The 20,019-nt window shown below is 46.1% G+C and overlaps 1 protein-coding gene across 2 annotated transcripts in view; it reads right to left on the reverse strand.

The window, feature by feature from the left end:
- MAPK15 (mitogen-activated protein kinase 15) overlaps positions 1–19,334 on the reverse strand; it is a 30,816-nt gene extending 11,482 nt beyond the window's left edge. The window contains exons 1-8 of one of the 2 annotated variants that reach the window (XM_058178650.1): positions 19,141–19,334; positions 18,953–19,051; positions 18,816–18,845; positions 15,951–16,041; positions 15,175–15,305; positions 12,743–12,906; positions 2,803–2,942; positions 36–93 (exon numbers count right to left, since the gene is read on the reverse strand). In XM_058178650.1, coding sequence (XP_058034633.1) covers positions 36–93; positions 2,803–2,942; positions 12,743–12,906; positions 15,175–15,305; positions 15,951–16,041; positions 18,816–18,845; positions 18,953–19,051; positions 19,141–19,215 — 788 coding nt within the window. In that variant the 5' untranslated portion in view covers positions 19,216–19,334. Of the gene's footprint in view, positions 1–35; positions 94–2,802; positions 2,943–12,742; positions 12,907–15,174; positions 15,306–15,950; positions 16,042–18,684; positions 18,846–18,952; positions 19,052–19,140 lie in introns of those variants that run through there. The other variant, XM_058178651.1, reaches the window with a different exon arrangement.
- Positions 19,335–20,019: the final 685 nt, after the last annotated feature.

The following is a 20,019-nucleotide window of genomic DNA, read 5'->3' on the forward strand; positions in this document are numbered from 1 at the left end:
GAACTGTAATCCCCTCAGCAAAAGAAAACACTCACTGGCAGCTCACATGGTTGATAACTGAGGCTCGGTAGTCAGAATGAAAGGCCTCCAAATCTGCAAAGCAAAGCAAAGGATCAGAGTCTCTGAGCGAAGAACCTAGCTTGTGCCCTACTTCATACAAAACAAAATGCCAGGCAGTCTTTCCCTCCCTGGTCTTTCGGGCATGTCCCTGTGTAAGAGGTGGGGCCTCCACCAGGAATTAGACCAGACACACTGCACTCTCCTGCCCCTGGGGACAGGGCTCCTCTACAAGTCCTTCTCCTGGATAGAAGGTAGCCAGTTTGCCCATCCCATGGGCTTGATCCTTGCAACCTGACTGCCTTCCCTTCTCACTTGTCCACTTACTAGTCAGAAGCAGACCCTCCCTCCCCCACTCAGCTCCCCTAAACTCAGGGGGTAACAGGAGGTCGGGTTGCTGATCTCCATGGACGATCTCAGCTCCCTAGACCTCTCCACAAATTCCAGCCTTAGCAGGGGGATGAACGAGATGACACCAGAGTTCCTTTCCAACTCTACGGTTCCCTTTCACATTGAGACCAGGGTTGGCTCCAAAGCTATCAAGAAGGCCAGTGCCTGTGGCCAGTAGTACGACAGACAGAAAGGGGAGGGGCAAGGCACCTCTGTGGGCCACCCTGAGGAGCCTCAGCCTCCTTTCTTTCTTTTTTTTAATACGTTTATTTATTTTCCGTTTTTTAAAAAAAGATATAAACATTTCATCTCTCCTAAAACAGTGTGTCGTCTGAGTACAAATATTTCTGTGCAACATCCTTTCACAAATTATATACATTGAATAATTATACCTTGTGTAACTCATTTCCTTCATAACATATCTTCTAGTAGAAATACAATAACATTAAACAGTTATTCTCATCGTACTCATATTATCAATTGCCATTTTATTATTTTATCTCTATCTTAATATATTTTCTATTCTTATTGTCTTCTTCCTTTATTTCCAACTTCCTTTTTCCCCCTCTAACCATTGGTAAAATACTTCCCATATCATATAATAATCAGTTTGTTCTTTTTCTTTAATTGCTAATGTTAGTCTATTCATTTTTTCACATTCTAATATTTTCCTAATCGCCTTCTCTTCAGTAGGAATCTCTTCACTTTTTCAAAATTGTGCAAATGCAATTCTAGCTGCTGTTAATACATGAATAATCCAACCATATCTTTATTTTTGTCCAATACTTCTTTGCTTTTCCACATGTCCACCACATATGATAATAAGATCCAGGTATCTGGTGGCACTTCCAACGTTTAGCTGATTTGTCTTTAAACATCTTTGCCAACCTCGCCGATGGAAGATGCCATCTATAAAACATCTCTATAAAAAATTCTCTTGATATGCAGTTGACATTGTTCATTTATAATTTCTGTCCAGCAGTTTCTGCCATTTATCTAGTTCTATTGTGTAACCAAATTAAAAATCCTTTTAAAAGTAAAAAAAACCCCAAACATCTGATGATCGTGCGGCTCAGCTGGGCATGGGGGGGGGGTTTGGGCAGGGATTTTTGCTGCCGGTTCTCCGAACCACCCGCCATCGCTACTGGATTGGGCAATTTGGTCCGAACCAGGAGCATTTCACCCCTGCTAGAATGTATCTGCGCTTGTGCATACCATGATAAATTGATCCCTTGCTCACTCATTTCCTCTTTCGTTTTCAGTTCTCTCTTTTCATTCAAAATGTCTTTGTACTTAAAAGTATTTCCCATATTAATAACATTTGAGTGAATCAATGCTTCCATTGTTGAAAGCCAGACCGGTATCCTCAAATAATGTTGTTCTTTAATTTTCTCCCATACCAACATTAGTGCATTTCTAATGTCTCTGAAAATATCCATGTATCTTATTTTTTCCATACCACCAGTTGTAAATCATGTCCTTCCAAGATCAATAATCTTGTGTTCCTCAATACAATCCACTCTCTCATTCATGTTAATACCTCAGCCTGGTAATATAACTCCCAGTTTGATAGTCCAAAACCACCTCTGCTTCTTGTATCTTGCATCATTTTCAGGCCAATTCTTGCTTTTTTCCCTTGCCAGATATATTTGTGTATTATTTTATTAAGTTCCTCAAAAGAATTGTATCGGAATTGTTTGGAATAGTCTTGGCAATATGTTCATTTTAATTGTTTCTACTCTTCCTACCAGTGATAATTGTAGGTTCTTCCACTTTTCCAGGTCTACTTGGATTTGTTTCAATCACTTATAATTATCTTTTAATTGTTACACAACTTGCTGTCAATTGAATTGAATAGGTACTTAACTTTCTTTACAATCTGAATATCTATATTCTTTGGTAACGAAGAGCCTCAGCCTCCTTTCTGAAGCCTGGCTGAGGACCAAAGTATCTTATAAGGAGGACCGGAGCTCAGGGCCAAGCCGCCCAAGAGTCTGCCTGGAGAGGGTTAGGGGAGGCCAGATTCTTTGGCCCAAAAAATAAATCAATCCCACATCCTAGGACTACTCATTTGCTTATGAAACTCTCAGAAGCTCCCTGCCTGCCTGTGAGCCAGTTGGGCTCAGCAGGAGGAACAGCAGAAAATCTTCGGGCTCCACAAGGTGTCTCAGGACACAAACGGCAAGATTCTTGTGGGGGGGGGGGTCTTCAGTTTCCCTTCAGCAAAGGGGCAGCACTGCAAGAACAAACCAGCTTTTTACACTAAGGAAGGGAATTCTGGCTCCACCTGCCTGTCCCATCAGATCTCAGCAGAGTCGGAGACACCCATGCACCCACAGAGGTAGCCCTTCTTACCTTCTGGGCTGGGGGGAGGAATAACACGCAGGATCTGCTCTATCTGGTTGACGGTGGACGTTCCTGGGAACAGAGGCTTCCCCAGGAGCATCTCTCCCAAGATGCAGCCGATGCTCCACATGTCCACCCCCTTGGTATAACTGCAGGAAAGGAAGAAAAAAGGCAGCTGGGATCAAACTCACCCCGCCCCCCCCAAGAAGCCACAGGCACCTGGCATTGAACATTACTGCTCTGAAAAAGTAGCAAAAGAATTCACCAGATTTGATTAACCTGGAGGAAACTGCTTCAGCTGTTGGAAACAGCTCGGATTGTGGCACTGCAATCAAAGTCCCCTTGCAGCCATACCTTGGGGGCTTCATTAAGGGCACAAAGAAACATTCTGACGCTCACAATGCGAATGTCATATAAAGGAATACAGAGGCTAAATCCAGCCAAGCACTCACATAGTCCCAAAAATTGCATCACACAGTGATTGTAAAGAAGGAGGGGTTGGTCACAAACGTCATAATTTCTCTATGTTGATTCTGAGGATATGCTTTAATAACTTGTGCTATCCTTTCAAAATTATACAGGTACCTGATTTGCTTCCCCGTTCCCAAAATGTTCCCTGCCATTCCAATTTGGCTAAAGGTTTATGCAGCTTCCATACTCTCCTGAATACCTCACGACCAAATATGGGGATAGATACAGTCCAATTTGACAATTTGGAAGAAAAGAAGAGACTCTCCTGCTTGCAAGTCGTATGTTAAATTGTCGCTGTACAGATACCCTCCTTTTCCCTTCAACTCTTTTTACTCTCTCTGCCACTCACTGGCTGCCTCTCTTGCTCTCCCTTTTGTGTTTCTGGTGGCCATGTATTCGAAGGAAATGGCCAAGCAACCATGAAGGTGCTTTAGCAGAACCGAAGTGATTGCTCATTTCTCCCTAGTGGCCACCGGGAGAATCATTTCTGTAAATCGCACAGAGAGCTTTTGCTATTAGACAATTGTAAGTTTTTTTAATAAACACGTAGGCAAAAGACTTGCTTCCAATCTCAACTATCACTGCTCACCAGTTATTGCTGTGATCAGAGAGTAGTAAATTAATATATAAGCACTTCACGTCCCAATGACCCTTACCTGATGTAACCTCCCCATCACAAGATCCTCACTTGACACAGCCTCACCTGATCCATCACAAGACCTACTGACCACACGAAGCCCTTATAAAAGGAAAAACACCACGGATCCTGACAGCTCATAAACTCTGCTGGTAGCGAAACATTTGGATACCACCCACCCATTCACAAGTTTGGAGAATGAACCTTCACCCTCATCCTACATCCGACCTACAGAGGTTTGACAGTATTGCAAATTAACATATAGTTAGAAGTCCTGTAGCCCAACCCCCTGCCTGGTGCAAGAGTCCTCAAACCATTCCAGTCAGGTGGCTGCCAACTCTTGCTTGAAAACCTCCAGCGAGGGAGCTGCCATCTTTCCAGGAGGCAGCCTGCCCCACTGCGAAAGAGCCCTCTGGATCAGGAAACTCCCTCTCTATCTCCTGGGTCTCCCTACAGTCTGTAAAGCTTCCACCTGCTGTTCCTTGTCCTGCCCTGCAACAAGCCTCTCGGATCTTGAACAAAGACTGCCGTGTCTCACCGCAGCCTTCTCTTCTTTGGACTACATGTATCCAGCTCCCCTAACTTTCCCAACAGATTTAGCCTCCAGGCCCCTCACCATCTTTGTCACTCTTCTCCACCTTCTTTCTAGTTCTTCAACCTCCTTCTTATACTGGGCCAGGATTTCAGGCCAGTCTGATTAGCAGAGCTTAGAGTAGAAATACCGCTTCCCATGATCTCAACTTTATACCTCTGCTGATGCAGCCCAAGACTGTACTGACTCCTTCAGCACCTCGCAGGCTCATGCTTAATCTGTGGCCCACCAGAACACCCAGGTCCTTCAAGCAGACATTACCTGTCAAGCTAGCTAATGCCAGTCTTGTGCCTGCATGTCTATTTTTTAGTGTTCAAGGACAGTACACTCAATGGACCTGTCTATTCTCTTTCTAAAAACCTTAAATTGGTGCTCACCTCCATACCCAATGGCAGCAAATTCCAGAATTCACAACTTCCTTTTATTGGTTCTCATAGCCTTGCTTTTAATTGTAATGGCTTGGCCCAGGTTGTAACATTGTGACATAAGAAGAAAATTTTCTGTCTATATTTTTCACATAACGCATAGTGTGGGATCCAAAATCGGCAAATGTTAGTGGACATGTCTTGAGTTACAGTTACGGTGCACAATAGAATCAGCTAGAAGCCAGCATAATAGAAGATAATTTGTACAAAATAAAAGTGCTGGCAGCAAACAGAATTGGGGGTAGGAAGCACAGTCTAGACAAGAATTAGAAACCAGTAGCATTTGTTTAAACAGCTGCTCTGTACAATTCCTAGAAAAAAAAGCCAATTAGAAATAATTACATGTGATCAACGATAAGGTGCTTTTATCTTAAATCACTGCTTGTTCCTAATAAGGCTATTAGGAAAATGACATATGTGATTAAATGATGCATTTGTATGTAATTTTTCTTTTTTCCTCTAAAAGAACACTCTGTACCTATGGATTAATCAATTTGAAACATCTTCAGTTGTTGGTTGTATTGCCTGAAAACTGGGATCAAGGGAGAACTTTCCTATAGTTCTGGTAACACAGACAGGATGCCAACATCCAGAAATCCAACCCGAATCAATCACCCAGTGCTGCTGTCATTGCTAATCACAGCCGGCTCTAACGCCAACCACTCCCAGCATCTGATTCTGGCTGTTGAAGGCTCATCAGGGAGAAGACTGGACTTGCCAGAGAGGTCCTGCCCCATCATGTTCCAGGTGTGGCAGGTGTACCTCTCAAGGCGTTGAAAGCAGATACTGTAAATGGTCGGCTCTGGGTAGCCCCCCCCCCTGCACCAGGCAGCTCCTTTGGTGTGAGATGATCTCACTAGCAAGTTACTGTGTGCTGAGAGAGTGAATTACAAAACTCAAGCCAAAGAGAAGCACCCCCTCCTCCCCATTGTCCGGAATTGGACATCTTGCAGAAACTATTCCAAAGGTGCTTTTCCAAAAGGCAATTGGACTTTCTTGGTTTTCTCCTTGAAAACATTTCACTGCTCATACAAAAAGCTTCATAACCTAGATGACAGAATCTCCATGGATGCTTGCTGAAACGGATCAAAAGCCATTTCGGTGAGAAGCAAGTACAGCAGCGGATTGACGTGCAAGGCCCACAAGATCACTCAAGTGTTGCAGAAATAGGATTCCCCACATGCAAAAGGTGTGAATGCCAACTTTTAATAGGCCACCTGTAGGTGACAATGGGAGGAGCTTTGAAGTTTCTGTCCCAGGGACATTTTGAGAAAGGCAGACTGATTCATTTGGGAAATTAGAGAAGGGCATAGGAGAAACGGAGAGGAGGAAGGAAAACCAACCCACAACAAGAATTGTGCAACTAGAGCAAGGGAGTCTTCTAGGCAGGGGTGAAATCTAAAAATTTTCCCTATGGATTCTGTGGGTGTGGCTTAATTGGTGGGCGTGGCTTGGTGGTCAGATGATTGGGTGGGCGTGGCCAATAACAATAAATAATAAAAATAATAAACAAAGTATACAAAACAATAAGAGGTACCAAAAACTAACTTTCACACTTTACACACACACACACAACAACACAACTGACTCACATAAAATGTAAAAGCAGTTGCGCTTCACCCAAAATGGCCCCTGCAACAAGCAGGAACCTCACACAGCCACAAAAAGCTCAAAAACCAACTTTCACACTTTACACACACACAACACAACACAACTGACTCACTCACACACACACACACACATACACACACACAAAATGCCACATACAGCTTTGTGAGATTTTGTGTGTTTGTGTAGTTAGAGTGAAACATTACAGAAACAAACCAAATCTCAGCTGCACAAATATTTTATTTTATTATTTTATTTTATTTTATTTATATTTTTTAGATCAGGGCTCTCCAATCTTAGTAACTTTAAGGTTTGTAGACTTCAATTTCCAGAATTCCTCAGCCAGCAAAGCAGGCAGATTGAGTTGCTCACTGAGTTAATGGATTGCAGGCAAGCAGATTCAGCTGCTAGCTGATGCAGCTGATGTAAAGCATGGCTTTGCGAGCCCGAAAGGAGCAGTAATAAGGCAAGTGGGGACGAGGCATTGGGTGGGCATGGGTGGGGACTGTTGTAAGAGGTTGTTAAAAATGATTTTAAAAGCCTGGGTGATGAGGCAACTCATCTGGGATCGCCAGAGGAAAAAAAGATTTTAAAAGCTCCTCTGACGATCCCAGCTGAAGTTGCCTCATAGCAGCCCAGAACCTCTTAAAATAATTGTTTTAACAAGCTCTTCAGCTGAAGAGCTTGTAGAAAACATGTTTTTTAAGATTCTGGTGATGAGGAACTCAGCTGGGATTCGCCAGAGGAGCCTTTTAAAACCTTTTTTTTTTACAACCTCGTCGGTTGAAGAGGTTGTTAAAAAAAGAGTTTAAAGGCTTCTGACGATCCCAGCCAAGCTGCTGGATCATCAAAGTTTTTTTTTTTTTACTTTTAAAGGCATGTTTTCGGCTGAAGAAAAACTGCTTTTAAAAGTAAAAAAAACAAACAAACTCTGATGATGGCGTAGCTCAGCAGAGGCAAGGGGTGGGGCCAGGGATTTTTGCTACCGGTTCTCCGAACCACCAGCTGCCATCGCTACCGGATCGGGCGAGCCGGTCCGAACCGGGAGCATTTCACCCCTGCTTTTAGGGGTTTTCTTGCACATGACCACCCCTACCCCCAAAGGCTGCGCTACCCTTTCCCTTCTCCCCAGTTTGCTTCAAGAGCCAGGAGCAGCTTCCAAGCATCGCTCACTCAGCAGTGCTGAACCAATTCCATGTTGTTCTAGAGTCAATTGCTTTGGGTCACAGTAACGAGTCCAGTGCTATTTGTGATTTCTCTTGCTTTCTCTCTAGGATTTGGGGGCATTTGCATTTTAAGTTCCTCTTTAAAAGATTGCAGTTTTAAGGTTTCCCACCAATAAGATTGGTGGAAATTTTTGGGGAGCGTTAAATAGAATGTAGAGGATGAAGAAGTGGGAGAAGACAGGCATATCAAAAGCAGAAAATAGACACTGAACCATGTCTGGTCTTGTTTAAGAGTTGGAAGTTATCGCAATGGCAAAAAAGAATGGGGAGGAGTAAACTACCTGCTGCCCTACCAAAGAAAAAAATGAAAGAAAGCGCATGCGCACGCACTGCATGGGTCACAAAAATGGAAAATTTGATCCAGGCAAGATGGTTTCCTTGGAAATGAACCAGTAATAAGGGGGAAAGAGAAAAACAATAGCTTAAGTCGTTTCCCTGAGCACTCAGATCCTCTGACCTTCACAAGGTCTAACTCTTTACAAAACAACCCAAGATATTGGTGTCGCTTTACAGCTCGTATCTTTGCAACTCAAGAAGAAGAAGACATTTTTTTAAAAAGTGCAACCATTAAGAGGTGGCCAACTCAAAAAATAAAAAAACCCCTCCAGCAGCTATTAAGTAGTAGCTGTTTTATCGAACTACAGTCCGGTCTCCAACCTGCGCTTTTTGGCGAAGGTTGTTAATAATAATAATAATAATAATAATAATAATAATAATAATAATAATAATAATAATAATAATAATAATAATAATAATAATAATAATAATAATAATATTTTAATTTGTATACCGCCCTTCTCCCGAAGGACTCAGGGCGGTGCACAGCCAGAATAAAATACAAAAAACAACACATACAATACTAAGAACAACCCTTAAAAAACATATTCAATTGGCCACATTTAAAATACAATATCACCCTATAAAATTTACAAAAATTTAAAACCCATAAAATCAATTTAAAATTTTAAAAATTCAAGCCAGTCCAGCAAGGCGGAATAAATAAGTTTTAAGTTCGCGGCGAAAAGTCCTGAGGTCAGGTAATTGTCGAAGTCCAGGGGGAAGTTCGTTCCACAGGGTAGGAGCCCCCACAGAGAAGGCCCTCCCCCTGGGGGCCGCCAGTCGACATTGCTTGGCTGACGGCACCCTAAGGAGTCCATCTCTGTGAGAATGCACCGGTCGCTGGGAGATAGAAGATGGCAGTAGACGGTCCCGTAGATATCCCGGTCCTAAGCCATGGAGCGCTTTAAAGGTAGTCACCAATACCTTGAAGCGCACCCGGAAGACAACAGGCAGCCAGTGCAGTCTGCGCAGGATGGGTGTTATATGGGAGCTCCGAACTGCTCCCTCAATAACCCACGCAGCCGCATTCTGGACTAACTGGAGTCTCCGGGTGCTCTTCAAAGGGAGCCCCATGTAGAGAGCATTGCAATAGTCCAAGCGAGAGGTAACGAGAGCATGAGTGACCGTGCATAGGGCATCCCGGTCCAGGAAGGGACGCAACTGGCGGATCAGGTGAACCTGATAAAAAGCTCTCCTGGAGACGGTTGTCAAATGGTCTTCAAAGGACAACCGCCCATCCAGGAGCACGCCCAAGTTGCGCACCCTTTCCATCGGGGCCAATGACTCGCCCCCAACAGACAGCCGCAACTGCAGCTGACTGTACCAGGGTGCCGGCATCCACAGCCACTCCGTCTTGGAGGGATTAAGCTTGAGCCTGTTCCTCCCCATCCAGACCCGTATGGCTTCCAAACACCGGGACAGTACTTCGATAGCTTCGTTGGGGTGGCCTGGGGTGGAAAAGTACAGCTGCGTGTCATCAGCGTACAGTTGGTACCTCACCCCAAAACCACTGATGATCTCACCCAGCGGCTTCATATAGATGTTGAACAGGAGAGGCGAGAGAATCGATCCCTGCGGCACCCCACACATGAGGCGCCTCGGGGTCGATCTCTGCCCCCGTCAACACCGTCTGTGTCCGGTCAGAGAGGTAGGAGGAGAACCACCGATAAAAAGTGCCTCCCACTCCCAATCCCTCCAACCGGCGCAGCAGGATACCATGGTCGATGGTATCGAAAGCCGCTGAGAGGTCTAATAGGACCAGGGCAGAGGAGTAACCCCTATCCCTGGCCCTCCAGAGATCATCCACCAACGCGACCAAAGCCGTCTCCGTACTGTATCCGGGCTGAAAGCCGGACTGGAACGGGTCTAGATAGACAGTTTCATCCAGGTACTGGGGTAGCTGACATGCCACCGCACTCTCTACAACCTTCGCCGTAAAGCGAAGATTGGAGACTGGACGGTAATTTCCTAAAACAGCTAGGTCCAGGGAAGGCTTCTTGAGGAGAGGTCTCACCACCGCCTCTTTCAAGGCAGCGGGAAAGACCCCCTCCCGCAAAGAAGCATTTGTAATCCCCCGGAGCCAGCCTCGTGTCACCTCCTGCGTGGCCAGCACCAACCAGGAGGGGCACGGGTCCAGTAAACATGTGGTGGCATTCAACCTTCCCAGCAGCCTGTCCATGTCCTCGGGAGTCACAGGGTCAAAACCATCCCAAACAGTCTCAACAAGACGAGTCTCGAAACTCTCACCTGGATCTACCCAATTTTGATCCAATCCGTCCCGAAGCTGAACGATTTTATCGTATAAATAACCGTTAAACTCCTCGGCACGCCCTTGTAATGGGTCCTTCCGCCCCTCCTGTTGAAGGAGAGAGTGGGTCACCCGAAACAGGGCGGCCGGGCGGTTATCTGCCGACGCAATGAGGGAGGAAACGTAGGAACGTTTTGCATCCCTCAATGCCACTAGGTAGGTCCTAGTATAGGACCTAACTAGTGTCCGGTCAGCCTCAGAACGGCTGGATCTCCAGGCACTCTCTAGGCGTCTTCTCCGGTGTTTCATCTCCCTCAGCTTCTCGGAGAACCAAGGAGCTGGTTGAGACCGACGCCAGGTCAGAGGCTGCAAAGGCACGACACGGTCCAAAACTCCAGCCGCAGCCTGTTCCCAGGCCGTGACTAGCTCTTCAGTCGTGCTGTGAGCCAGATTATTGGGAAACGGCCCAAGCTCCGTCAGGAACCTCTCTGGGTCCATCAGGCGGCTGGGACGGAACCAACACATTGGTTCCGTCTCCCTGCGGTGGTGGGTAGCGGTCTGAAAGTTGAGAATGTGGTGGCATGTCAGCTCCCTCAGTACCTGGATGGAACTGTCTATCTAGACCCGTTCCAGTCCGGCTTCCAACCTGGGTACAGCACGGAGACGGCTTTGGTCGCGTTGGTGGATGATCTCTGGAGGGCTCGGGATAGGGGTTGTTCCTCTGTCCTGGTCCTATTAGACCTCTCAGCGGCTTTTGATACCATCGACCATGGTATCCTGCTGCGACGACTGGAGGGATTGGGAGTGGGGGGCACCGTTTTTCGGTGGTTCACCTCCTATCTCGCTGATCGTTCGCAGACGGTGTTGGCAGGGGAGCAGAGGTCGACCGCGAGGCGTCTCTCGTGTGGGGTGCCGCAGGGGTCGGTTCTCTCACCTCTCCTGTTCAACATCTATATGAAGCCGCTGGGTGAGATCATCCATGGTTTTGGGGTGCAGTATCATCAGTACGCTGATGATACCCAGCTGTACATCTCCACCCCTGACCACCCCAATGAAGCCGTGGAAGTGATGTCCTGGTGTCTGGAGGTCGTGCGGGTCTGGATGGGGAGGAACGGGCTCCGACTCAATCCCTCCAAGACTGAGTGGCTGTGGATGCCGGCGTCCCGGTACAGCCAGCTGGTTCCATCGCTGGCTGTTGGAGCCGAATCACTGGCCCCTATGGAGAGGGTCCGCAACTTGGGTGTTCTCCTGGATGCTCGGCTGTCATTAGAAGATCACATGACGGCCGTCGCCAAGGGAGCATTTTATCAGGTACGCCTGATCCGCATATAACACCTCTCCTGCGCAGGCTGCACTGGTTGCCGGTGGTCTTCCGGGTGCAATTCAAGGTGCTGGTAACCACCTTCAAAGTGCTCCATGGCTTAGGACTGGGTTACCTACAGGACCGCCTGCTGCCACCGATAGCCTCCCATCGACCTGTGCACTCCCACAGGGAGGGTCTCCTTAGGGTGCCATCAGCCAAACAATGTCGGCTGGCGACCCCCAGGGGGAGAGCTTTTTCTGTGGGGGCTCCTACCCTCTGGAACGACCTTCCTCCGGGGTTACGATCACTCCCCGACCTCCGGGCCTTCCGACCCGAGCTCAAGACCCTCTTGTTCCATCGCGCAGGGTTGGCCTAATTTTGCTATGGTTTTTAATTGGGATTTTATTATCGTTTTAACTGTTTTAATGGGAGCCAAAATTCAATTAGATTTTTATAGCATTTTAATTGTATTATGAACACTGTTTTATATTTGGCTGTAAACTGCTCTGAGTCCTTCGGGAGAAGGGCGGTATAGAAATTTAATTAAATTAATTAATTAATTAAATAAATAAATAAATAAACACAGAAGCTTTGCAGGAGCTTTGGAAGAAACACATTCACAGCTCACAGGAAAGCCTGCTTCCAGCTGAAGCACTGGAGAATATGCCCATTTTTTTTGAAGCTTTTTCAGATGTGACACATGGATCCACGAGCTCCTCTCTTAACTGGATATTTTAACTGGATAACCAAGGAAACAACCAGGTTCAAAATAGGGAGAACTGCTATGTGATTTGCTGCTCTAATTTCTAAGCTGTACCCTCAAATTGGCTCAAGATTTGTATAAATTTCAAATTATCAATCCAGGAAGCCACAAACTCTGATTACAGGGAACAGTTCCCTTCTGTCATAATCTCACAAGCAGTTAGGTTATGAAACCCTAACTATATTTCACTCTACAGCGCTAGCTTGTTTAATCCCCCTTAAGTCCTCAAAAAAGCTTGGGACTTCAGGTGTTGCTATTACATCCCTGGGAAGGAAAAGTAAAGCTGGGGAAAACCACTCTCCCTCCTTCTACAATTCACGTGGATTTCATTCCTTACCATTTTGATGCAAGCAGGATCTCAGGGGCTCGGTACCAGCGAGTAGCAACATACTCAGTAAGTGCAGGGTTGCCTTCATCTTTTTCAATCTGGCCCAGGGAACGAGCCAGTCCAAAATCACACAACTTCACAAAGCAGTCCCTGTCCAGCAAGATGTTGGAAGGCTGGAAGTGAAAGATGAAAAGAAGAGGGATTCATACAACCACTGGCATCCCATATGCCAGATTCTACTAAGAGGAGGTTAAAAAAAGGAATATTTTGGAATAGCGGTGATCAAAGATAAGAGCTTCTCCTCAAAAAACCTTCCAGTTAATAAAAGAAATGCATTTTAGGACCTCAATGCAAGATGGAAAACATGTATTTTGAGGGGAGGATGGTACCTTGGAGGGGAGGGAAAGCCTGGCTCCTTTCCCTTACAATAATAATTTATTGTACAATATAAGAAGGCTTTAAAATCTTCTTTTATAAAGCCTGCTTTAAATCTTAACAGCCAAGTGACAAGTGAATTTTCTGGAAACCGTACATTCAAGATAATGGTGTTTATGTTAGAGGGGAGACTACAATAGACAGACCCACCTAATGCAAGGTATGTTCTTCTCCATTGCTGGAGTGTATTCCTGCCCCCCCATACTTCCCTGGAGCCCATTACACAGGGGCAAAGTTTTTCAGAAGTTGTTTGCCATTGCCTCCTTCCTAGGGCTGAGAGTGGATGGCCAGCCCAAGGTCACTCTGATGGCTTTCATGCCAAAGGCAGGACTAGAACTCACAGACTCCCATTTTCTAGCCTGATGCCCTCACCATGACACAAACTGGCTAATTACTTTCTCTCAATTTAACTGACCTCATAGTTAAGATATAAACTAAACAACCCGGGGAGGAAGTATAGAAATATAAATAAGTAAATGAAGTGTCTGGAAGAAGGTTGGGCAAAGTTAAGATAATCGAGGCCCCACTCATTTATTTTCCTTAATTTAAGACTTTTCTACATAAATAGGAATAAATTAAAGGAGGTTGTGATACCTCCTCACCCACAAAAGTCCCATTGCAGGGAAGGTAGCAGAGAGAGGGTGCCTGGGCTTCAGCTTCAGAAGTCTCTGGAGGAAACAGATTATCTGGACTCAGATCAATCAGGTTTCAAGCCAGGATTCAGTATAAAAATGATGTTGGTCATGCTAGTTCACAATCTGATATCCCTCTTGATGCCTCCTTGATCTCTCGGGGCATTTGATTCCGATGGCCATGGCATCCTTCTGAATCAGCTTTGGGGGTTGAGGCTAGGAGGCACTGCTTTATGGCATTTCTTCTCATTTCTCCCTGGCTGCCTTCAGTTGGTGTCAATAGGTATGGAGCAATCATGCCCTTGGTCCTTTGCTCAGGCTCTGATGCTGCCTCCTTAACATACACATGAAGCTTTTGGGTGGAGTATTTGGAAAGGCTTGGACGAGAAGTGAAAATATGGGGATGATACCCAGTTGTGTATGGCTGGCCGAGAGATATGGCCAAAATCCTAACCAAGTGCTTGGAAGCTATACAGACCTGGATGAAGAGGAACAGGCTCAGGGTTCATCCTACCAAGTCCAAGTTGCTGTGTCTACTAGGGCCACCAGGATCTGGCGGTATTTCACTGTCAATTCCCAATGGGAGTTGCCCATTTATTTTGCTGCATTTCTCCATTCAAGACTTGTATTAAATTTAAGCACTCTCCACTGCTGTTCAAAGAGCAGGTAGAAGTTCTGCCTAAGATGGCCTTGACACAAGCACATCTGTGCCATCAATTGTGGCCTTTTCTGGCCCAGGTGGCCTTCAGGCAGCCACTCCTGCCCTGGTCACCTCACGATTAAATGAGGCTGCTCATTCGCAAGCCTCAGTCTATTGGTGATCCAGAGCAATAGACTGGAAATACAGGCAGTGATGGGATGGCTGCCTTATGTGTATATGATTGCATTATTCTGCAAGCTGTACTGGATACCAAATGGAATTCCATTTTCTGTTCCTCCTTCATAAAACCCTTCCTGGCAGAATGCTTGGGTGTCTGCAGGACTCTTTGTCCAGATGGCCATCTGTCTGTCTACACAATCAAGCAAGCAGGGCAGATACACTCTGTGTCCCACTGATTAAACAGTGTCACCTTGAGGTATTCAGGAAGCACACCTACTCTTACACTACTTGCCCTCTGGAACCGTATCTCCCAGAGATTCTCACAACCTCCACATTATGACTTTTAGGAAATTATTAAAGGCCTAGTTGTTCTCCAGGACCTTGGGAACAGTGTGGTTGTGGAACTCCTTTAGTTGTGGTTGTTTGTGGTTCTGTTCTTCTGGTCACCTGTGTCTTTTTTTTTTAAAAGTCCTGTCTTTTTATTTGTAAGTGCTTAGAGTCATCAAGGAATTGGAGGGAGGGCTTAAAATTTGATAAATAAAAAAAATGAATACCTTCTGGTCCCTGTGAATAACATTTCCCGAGTGGATAAATTTGGTGGCTTTCAAGAGCTGGTACAGGATGTAGCACTTATGAATATCTTTCAGTAAATTTCCCTTCTTGATCACTGCATGCAAGTCTGTCTCTGAAACAGGGGACATAAAAGCAGCAATGAATGCATTGCATCATGCTTGCGATACCTAGCCATTGTTCCAAGGGTGGCTGCAGGCCAAAACACATCACTAGCACTGCTTAAGCAGAATACATCACAAACATTGTGGAATGTGAGATTTGGCTTTAATTTTTAAGGTTCCCTTTTGGCAGAGCACAAGTTCCCATTATAAACCCTAACTTGCTTATTAACCCATTATTAATGCATTTTATTACCCTGAAATAACTCTGCAAATTGCTGAACAATTTAAACCACCCCAAGACCCTTGTCTTGCAAGTCATCTCCACAAGTTTATCTTCCATTCAAGCTTTCATTTGAAATAGCATTTACAAATTTGCTTTTATTTAATTATTTATTAGCTGCCTTTGAGGCAGTGTTAATTCCTGGCAACTGACTAGTTCCTAGAATTTTATTCATTTATTACAATTATTTTATATCCCTCCTTTCAGGAAACAAGCCTCCCAAAGTGTTTACAACAATATAAATAACTGAAAATGAAAATGCAATAAATAGTTAAAAACAAGCAAACTTCTAGGATTTGAATCCAGCTGGACAGACTTCTGTGGTGCTAGCTGCCTGCCTTCCTCCCTCTCTCATGGGAAGCTGGGAAGAGCTCACCCATGGATTCGAAAACCAGATAAATGTCCTTGTCATTCTGAGCCCGGATGACATTCAGGAGCTGAATGATGTTCGGATGCCCTCCAAATTCCTGCAAGACATAAGACCAACACAGCCCTGGCCTATGTTCCCATCCTTCCGAGCTGGGGATCTGGGCCATAATTACACAGGGATTCTTTTTCTAGGGCAGGCTCAAGTTGGTTGGGGGAGGGAAATCACTCAGTAGACACCTCCTGTGTAGGGCACCACAGGATTCTGCTCTCCTTTTTCTCAACAACTATCTGAAACTGGGTCGGGTCACCTGCCAATTTAGAGCTATACTTTTATCTTTTGACTTCAGATTGGCCAAAGGAGACCAGGTTTCTGTCCCAGCCATGTTGATATACAATCCAGGTGTGTATGTGTGTGTGTTCCTGGATTCACAGCTCCTGCTTGAAGAGCATATATCACCAGGAAGGCCTTCGCACAACTTGTTTCATGCACTGGTTGGGCTTTAAATTGGGGTGGGGTGGGGCGTTCAGAGAGTGACTCATGCCAAGAGGCATGGCCAGCGTCACGGCGATATGGCATGGATCCCGGTGCTCCGGGGAAAAAGCCAATATCTCAGCTGATTTGGGAATCCTTAATGGAACATAGCTGTCCTGTAGAGACAGCGAAGAAGGGAGGCACAGGCCGGTGTGAACAGGGAAGTTGCAAGTTCCCTGGTGCGTCGGCATTAGCCTCCGTGTCAGCTTTGGAAGCCATACTAGGCCGAAGGCTTCCACGCTGCCACTTTCTCCTGTGTGGGAAAGTAGGAGAAGGGTGGGGGGTTGGTACAAGGGGCCATTAGACATAATAACATTCTTCCTGCCAGTCAAGGTCAGGCCAAGACTGCATCTGAAGAAGGAGTGGTCGGAGTGATGCCTCGAGATGGGACGAATGGTGATTGGAGCACATGATCGGCAGAGGAGTCAAGGGTGGTGGTGGTCTGGGGTTTTGTACTACTGAGGAAAAACCAGGATCCCCAGATTCGGAGTTTTTCCAGCTGTGCCAGTATACCTATGCTGGTAAAAGAACTTTGAAAGATGTTTGCCTCAGAGTCTTTTCTGCAGGGGAGGGTTTTCTGGAACCCTGACACTCCAACCCAGTGGCGCGGGAAGACAGCCATTAGGAGCTGTCAAAAGCCAGGCAGCCACACAAAAGACTTGAGCAGGAGCGGTGATTGAATTGAGTATTGTTACCTGATGAGTGATTGGCCAACTCACAGGTAAGAAGGAAATCTTTTAAAGCTTAAAAGAAGTTCCAACTTGAAATTAGCGGCTAATTGGCACGTGGAAATTTAAAGTGAAGGAAAACAAAAAGCAATGAGGAACTTTAAGATTAAAGCCCTAAAAGGAAAACTTTCCATCTGGATTTAAAATTGGACCTGGAAGAAATTAAAAATAATAAAAGGAAAAGAAAATTGAGGAAAAGCATTTTTTACTAAAAAAAGGACTTAACTGAGGAAGAGGAAGTAATTATCTTTGTGGATTAACAAGTGACATTTTGTTACCGGAGGATTTGTGAATTGGAGAGAGACATCTGCTGGAGGAAAGAAAGCATCGCATTACTTAGATTACCATGGGAAACGACCGGAGGAGTGTTTGTTTAAACAGCTGCAGTATGACTTCAAAGAAGGAGTGGAAAGAACAAAGATTCAAATTGGAATGGCTTAAAGAAACATCTGAACTGGACATTATTTGGAAAAGAAAAAAGAAAAAAAGAGACATTATATGGACTCGAATTTGAACTATATATAAGTTAAAATAAACTTAAAAGTCCTTTTTCCTTAAATTGAGAACATGGAGAGTTGGGAGGATGAGTATGAAGAATTAAGGGAGAAGCTTCAAATGGTGTGAGAATCGTTTAAGGGAAATAAAGAAGCAGAGGAGTGGTTAAAATGTAAAAAAAAGGATGAAAAAATTATGAGGGAGAAGCAAGAGGAACAAGAATTCAATCCTGAAAAGGAAATAATTGAAGATAAAAACATAGATGATTACACTGGGATTGACAGTGATAGAATAAAAATGGATGGGGGAAATATATCTCAAAAAAGAAGAGAAAAGAAGGAAATGGGAAAAGATTGAGAGGAAAATCAAGAGTAAAAATTACAGAAAGGAGGTGGAAAGGAAGATACAAGAAAGAGAAAAAGAAGAATATAAGAGAATGGGAGAAAGGGAGGAAAATATTAAGAAATGGAATTTTGGAGAGACCGAAAGAAAATGGTTAAAAGGGGAAGAAAAATGAATAGCAGAAAAGAAATTAAAATAGTTGTAGAAATTTTATGTAAGTAAATTAGAAGAAATATATAGATTATTGTAAAAGGGAAGTAAGAAAGGATGAAATGAAGTGTATGTTAGAAGCAAAAAAGAAGAAATATACTGTTTAATGTAAAATGGAGAAGTAGATGAAATGTGAAAAATATAATGGGATATATGTTTTACTGTCTGAAGAACACCTATTTAAAAAGAATATAGGACCTGCTCTCAGGTGTCTTCAACTATTTTAGAAGGATCGTTTCAAACCTTTCAGGAAAAAACAGCTTCCCAAGACAAAGGGACGAGAGCTGAGGGGGGAACGAAGGGGGAGGGGGGTCGCCCGGGGCCCCTGGCTGACCATGCAAGGCCAGCCCTGAACCGCCCCCCGGGGGGGAAGGGGGCCGGACGGGGAGGCCGGGCTGCTTCCTTCGAGGGAGGCGCCTTCCCACCCCACTCACCCCGAGAGGACCGGGTGGGATCGGCCCCGACGCCTTTCAGGACAGAGCTCGCCGGCTGCGCTGAGCCCCGGTCTCCCCTCAGCAGCCGTCTCCGCGGGGCGATCCGAGAGGGGCCCGGCGTGGAGGCTCACCTGGAGGAACAGGATCTCCCGGAAGGTCCTCTGCAAGGAAAGAGCGGCAGCAACGCTCGCGCGAGGAAGGGAGAGGGGGCCTTCCTAGCCCCTCCGCAACCGCCCCCGGGCCGAGAATCTCCCCCCACGGGCTTCACCTGGGCGTCGGTCCGGTTGCGGAAGGCGTCGAAGATCTTCTTAACCGCCACGCTGTCCCCTGTCCGGCGCTCCGTCGCCTTCCACACGATCCCGTAGGCCTGTTGGGGAGGGGCCGGACGGGAGTCAGCGAGGGGGCGGCGGGAGGGGGGGAGATGGGGAAAGCCCCCTCCCCTTCCCGCGCGCGCACCCCCTTGCCCAGCCGCCGCTTGATCTCGTAGCGCCGCGCCACCGGCTCCTCCACCTCGGCCGGCACCCCGCTCATCCTCCAGCCCGGCAGCTGCCGCTGCTAGATGCGGTTGCCCTGGCAACGGCCGGCCCCCGCACGCGCGGTCCTCTCCCCAGCGGAAGCGGCCTCCCCTCTGACATCCCCGAGGCTCCTCCCCTTCCGGCTCTCTAGTCCCACCGCCGGTGTGGCCCTCGGATCCGCCCCCACTCACCCATCCGCCCGACCCGATGTCACTCGCCTCCCTCTGCCGAATTCCGCGCAGGCCTCCGCCCGCCTCTCCCGCCGGCCTGGCCGTGCCGGGGCGGAGGTGAAGGGCGCTCGGCCGCTCAGCGGGAGCTGCTCTGGAGGTCGGATCAGCTCTTTCAGTCGAGGCGACGGATGGGTGTCTTCCGCGCGTTCCTTGGAGCCCGAACTCTGGTTTTCCTCTTGTGGATAGCAAGGAAATGAATTTTCGGGCTGAATTCTGACTCCTGGAGGAGACGTGACGTCTTTTAGAGGCCTTTTCTTGTGTCTAACCGGTGTTTTCTTCCGTTTCTTCTGTGGCGTTCCGACGCCTCGCGTATCAAATACACCGATCGGCTTTTTTTTGCCTCTTGTGCAAAGACTTGTCCCCTCCCCCCCTTTAATAAAATGCTTTTTGGTTTTTTTGAAGTTCCGATGGCCACAAACCACCTTTTACATGCATTCACCTTGTGCAATGAGCTAACGAGGAAAATGGGATTCAACCAAAATTCTTTTAATTTCGAAACATATAGACAGATTTAACCATAATCTCAATTGAGAAAATGTGAAGACCAGGCCAAATCCAAAATTGCCAGGGAATTTCTAGAAGCCTGGCAC

The sequence above is a fragment of the Ahaetulla prasina genome, chromosome 3 (genome assembly GCF_028640845.1).
Source record: "Ahaetulla prasina isolate Xishuangbanna chromosome 3, ASM2864084v1, whole genome shotgun sequence".
Lineage (NCBI taxonomy): Eukaryota > Metazoa > Chordata > Lepidosauria > Squamata > Colubridae > Ahaetulla > Ahaetulla prasina.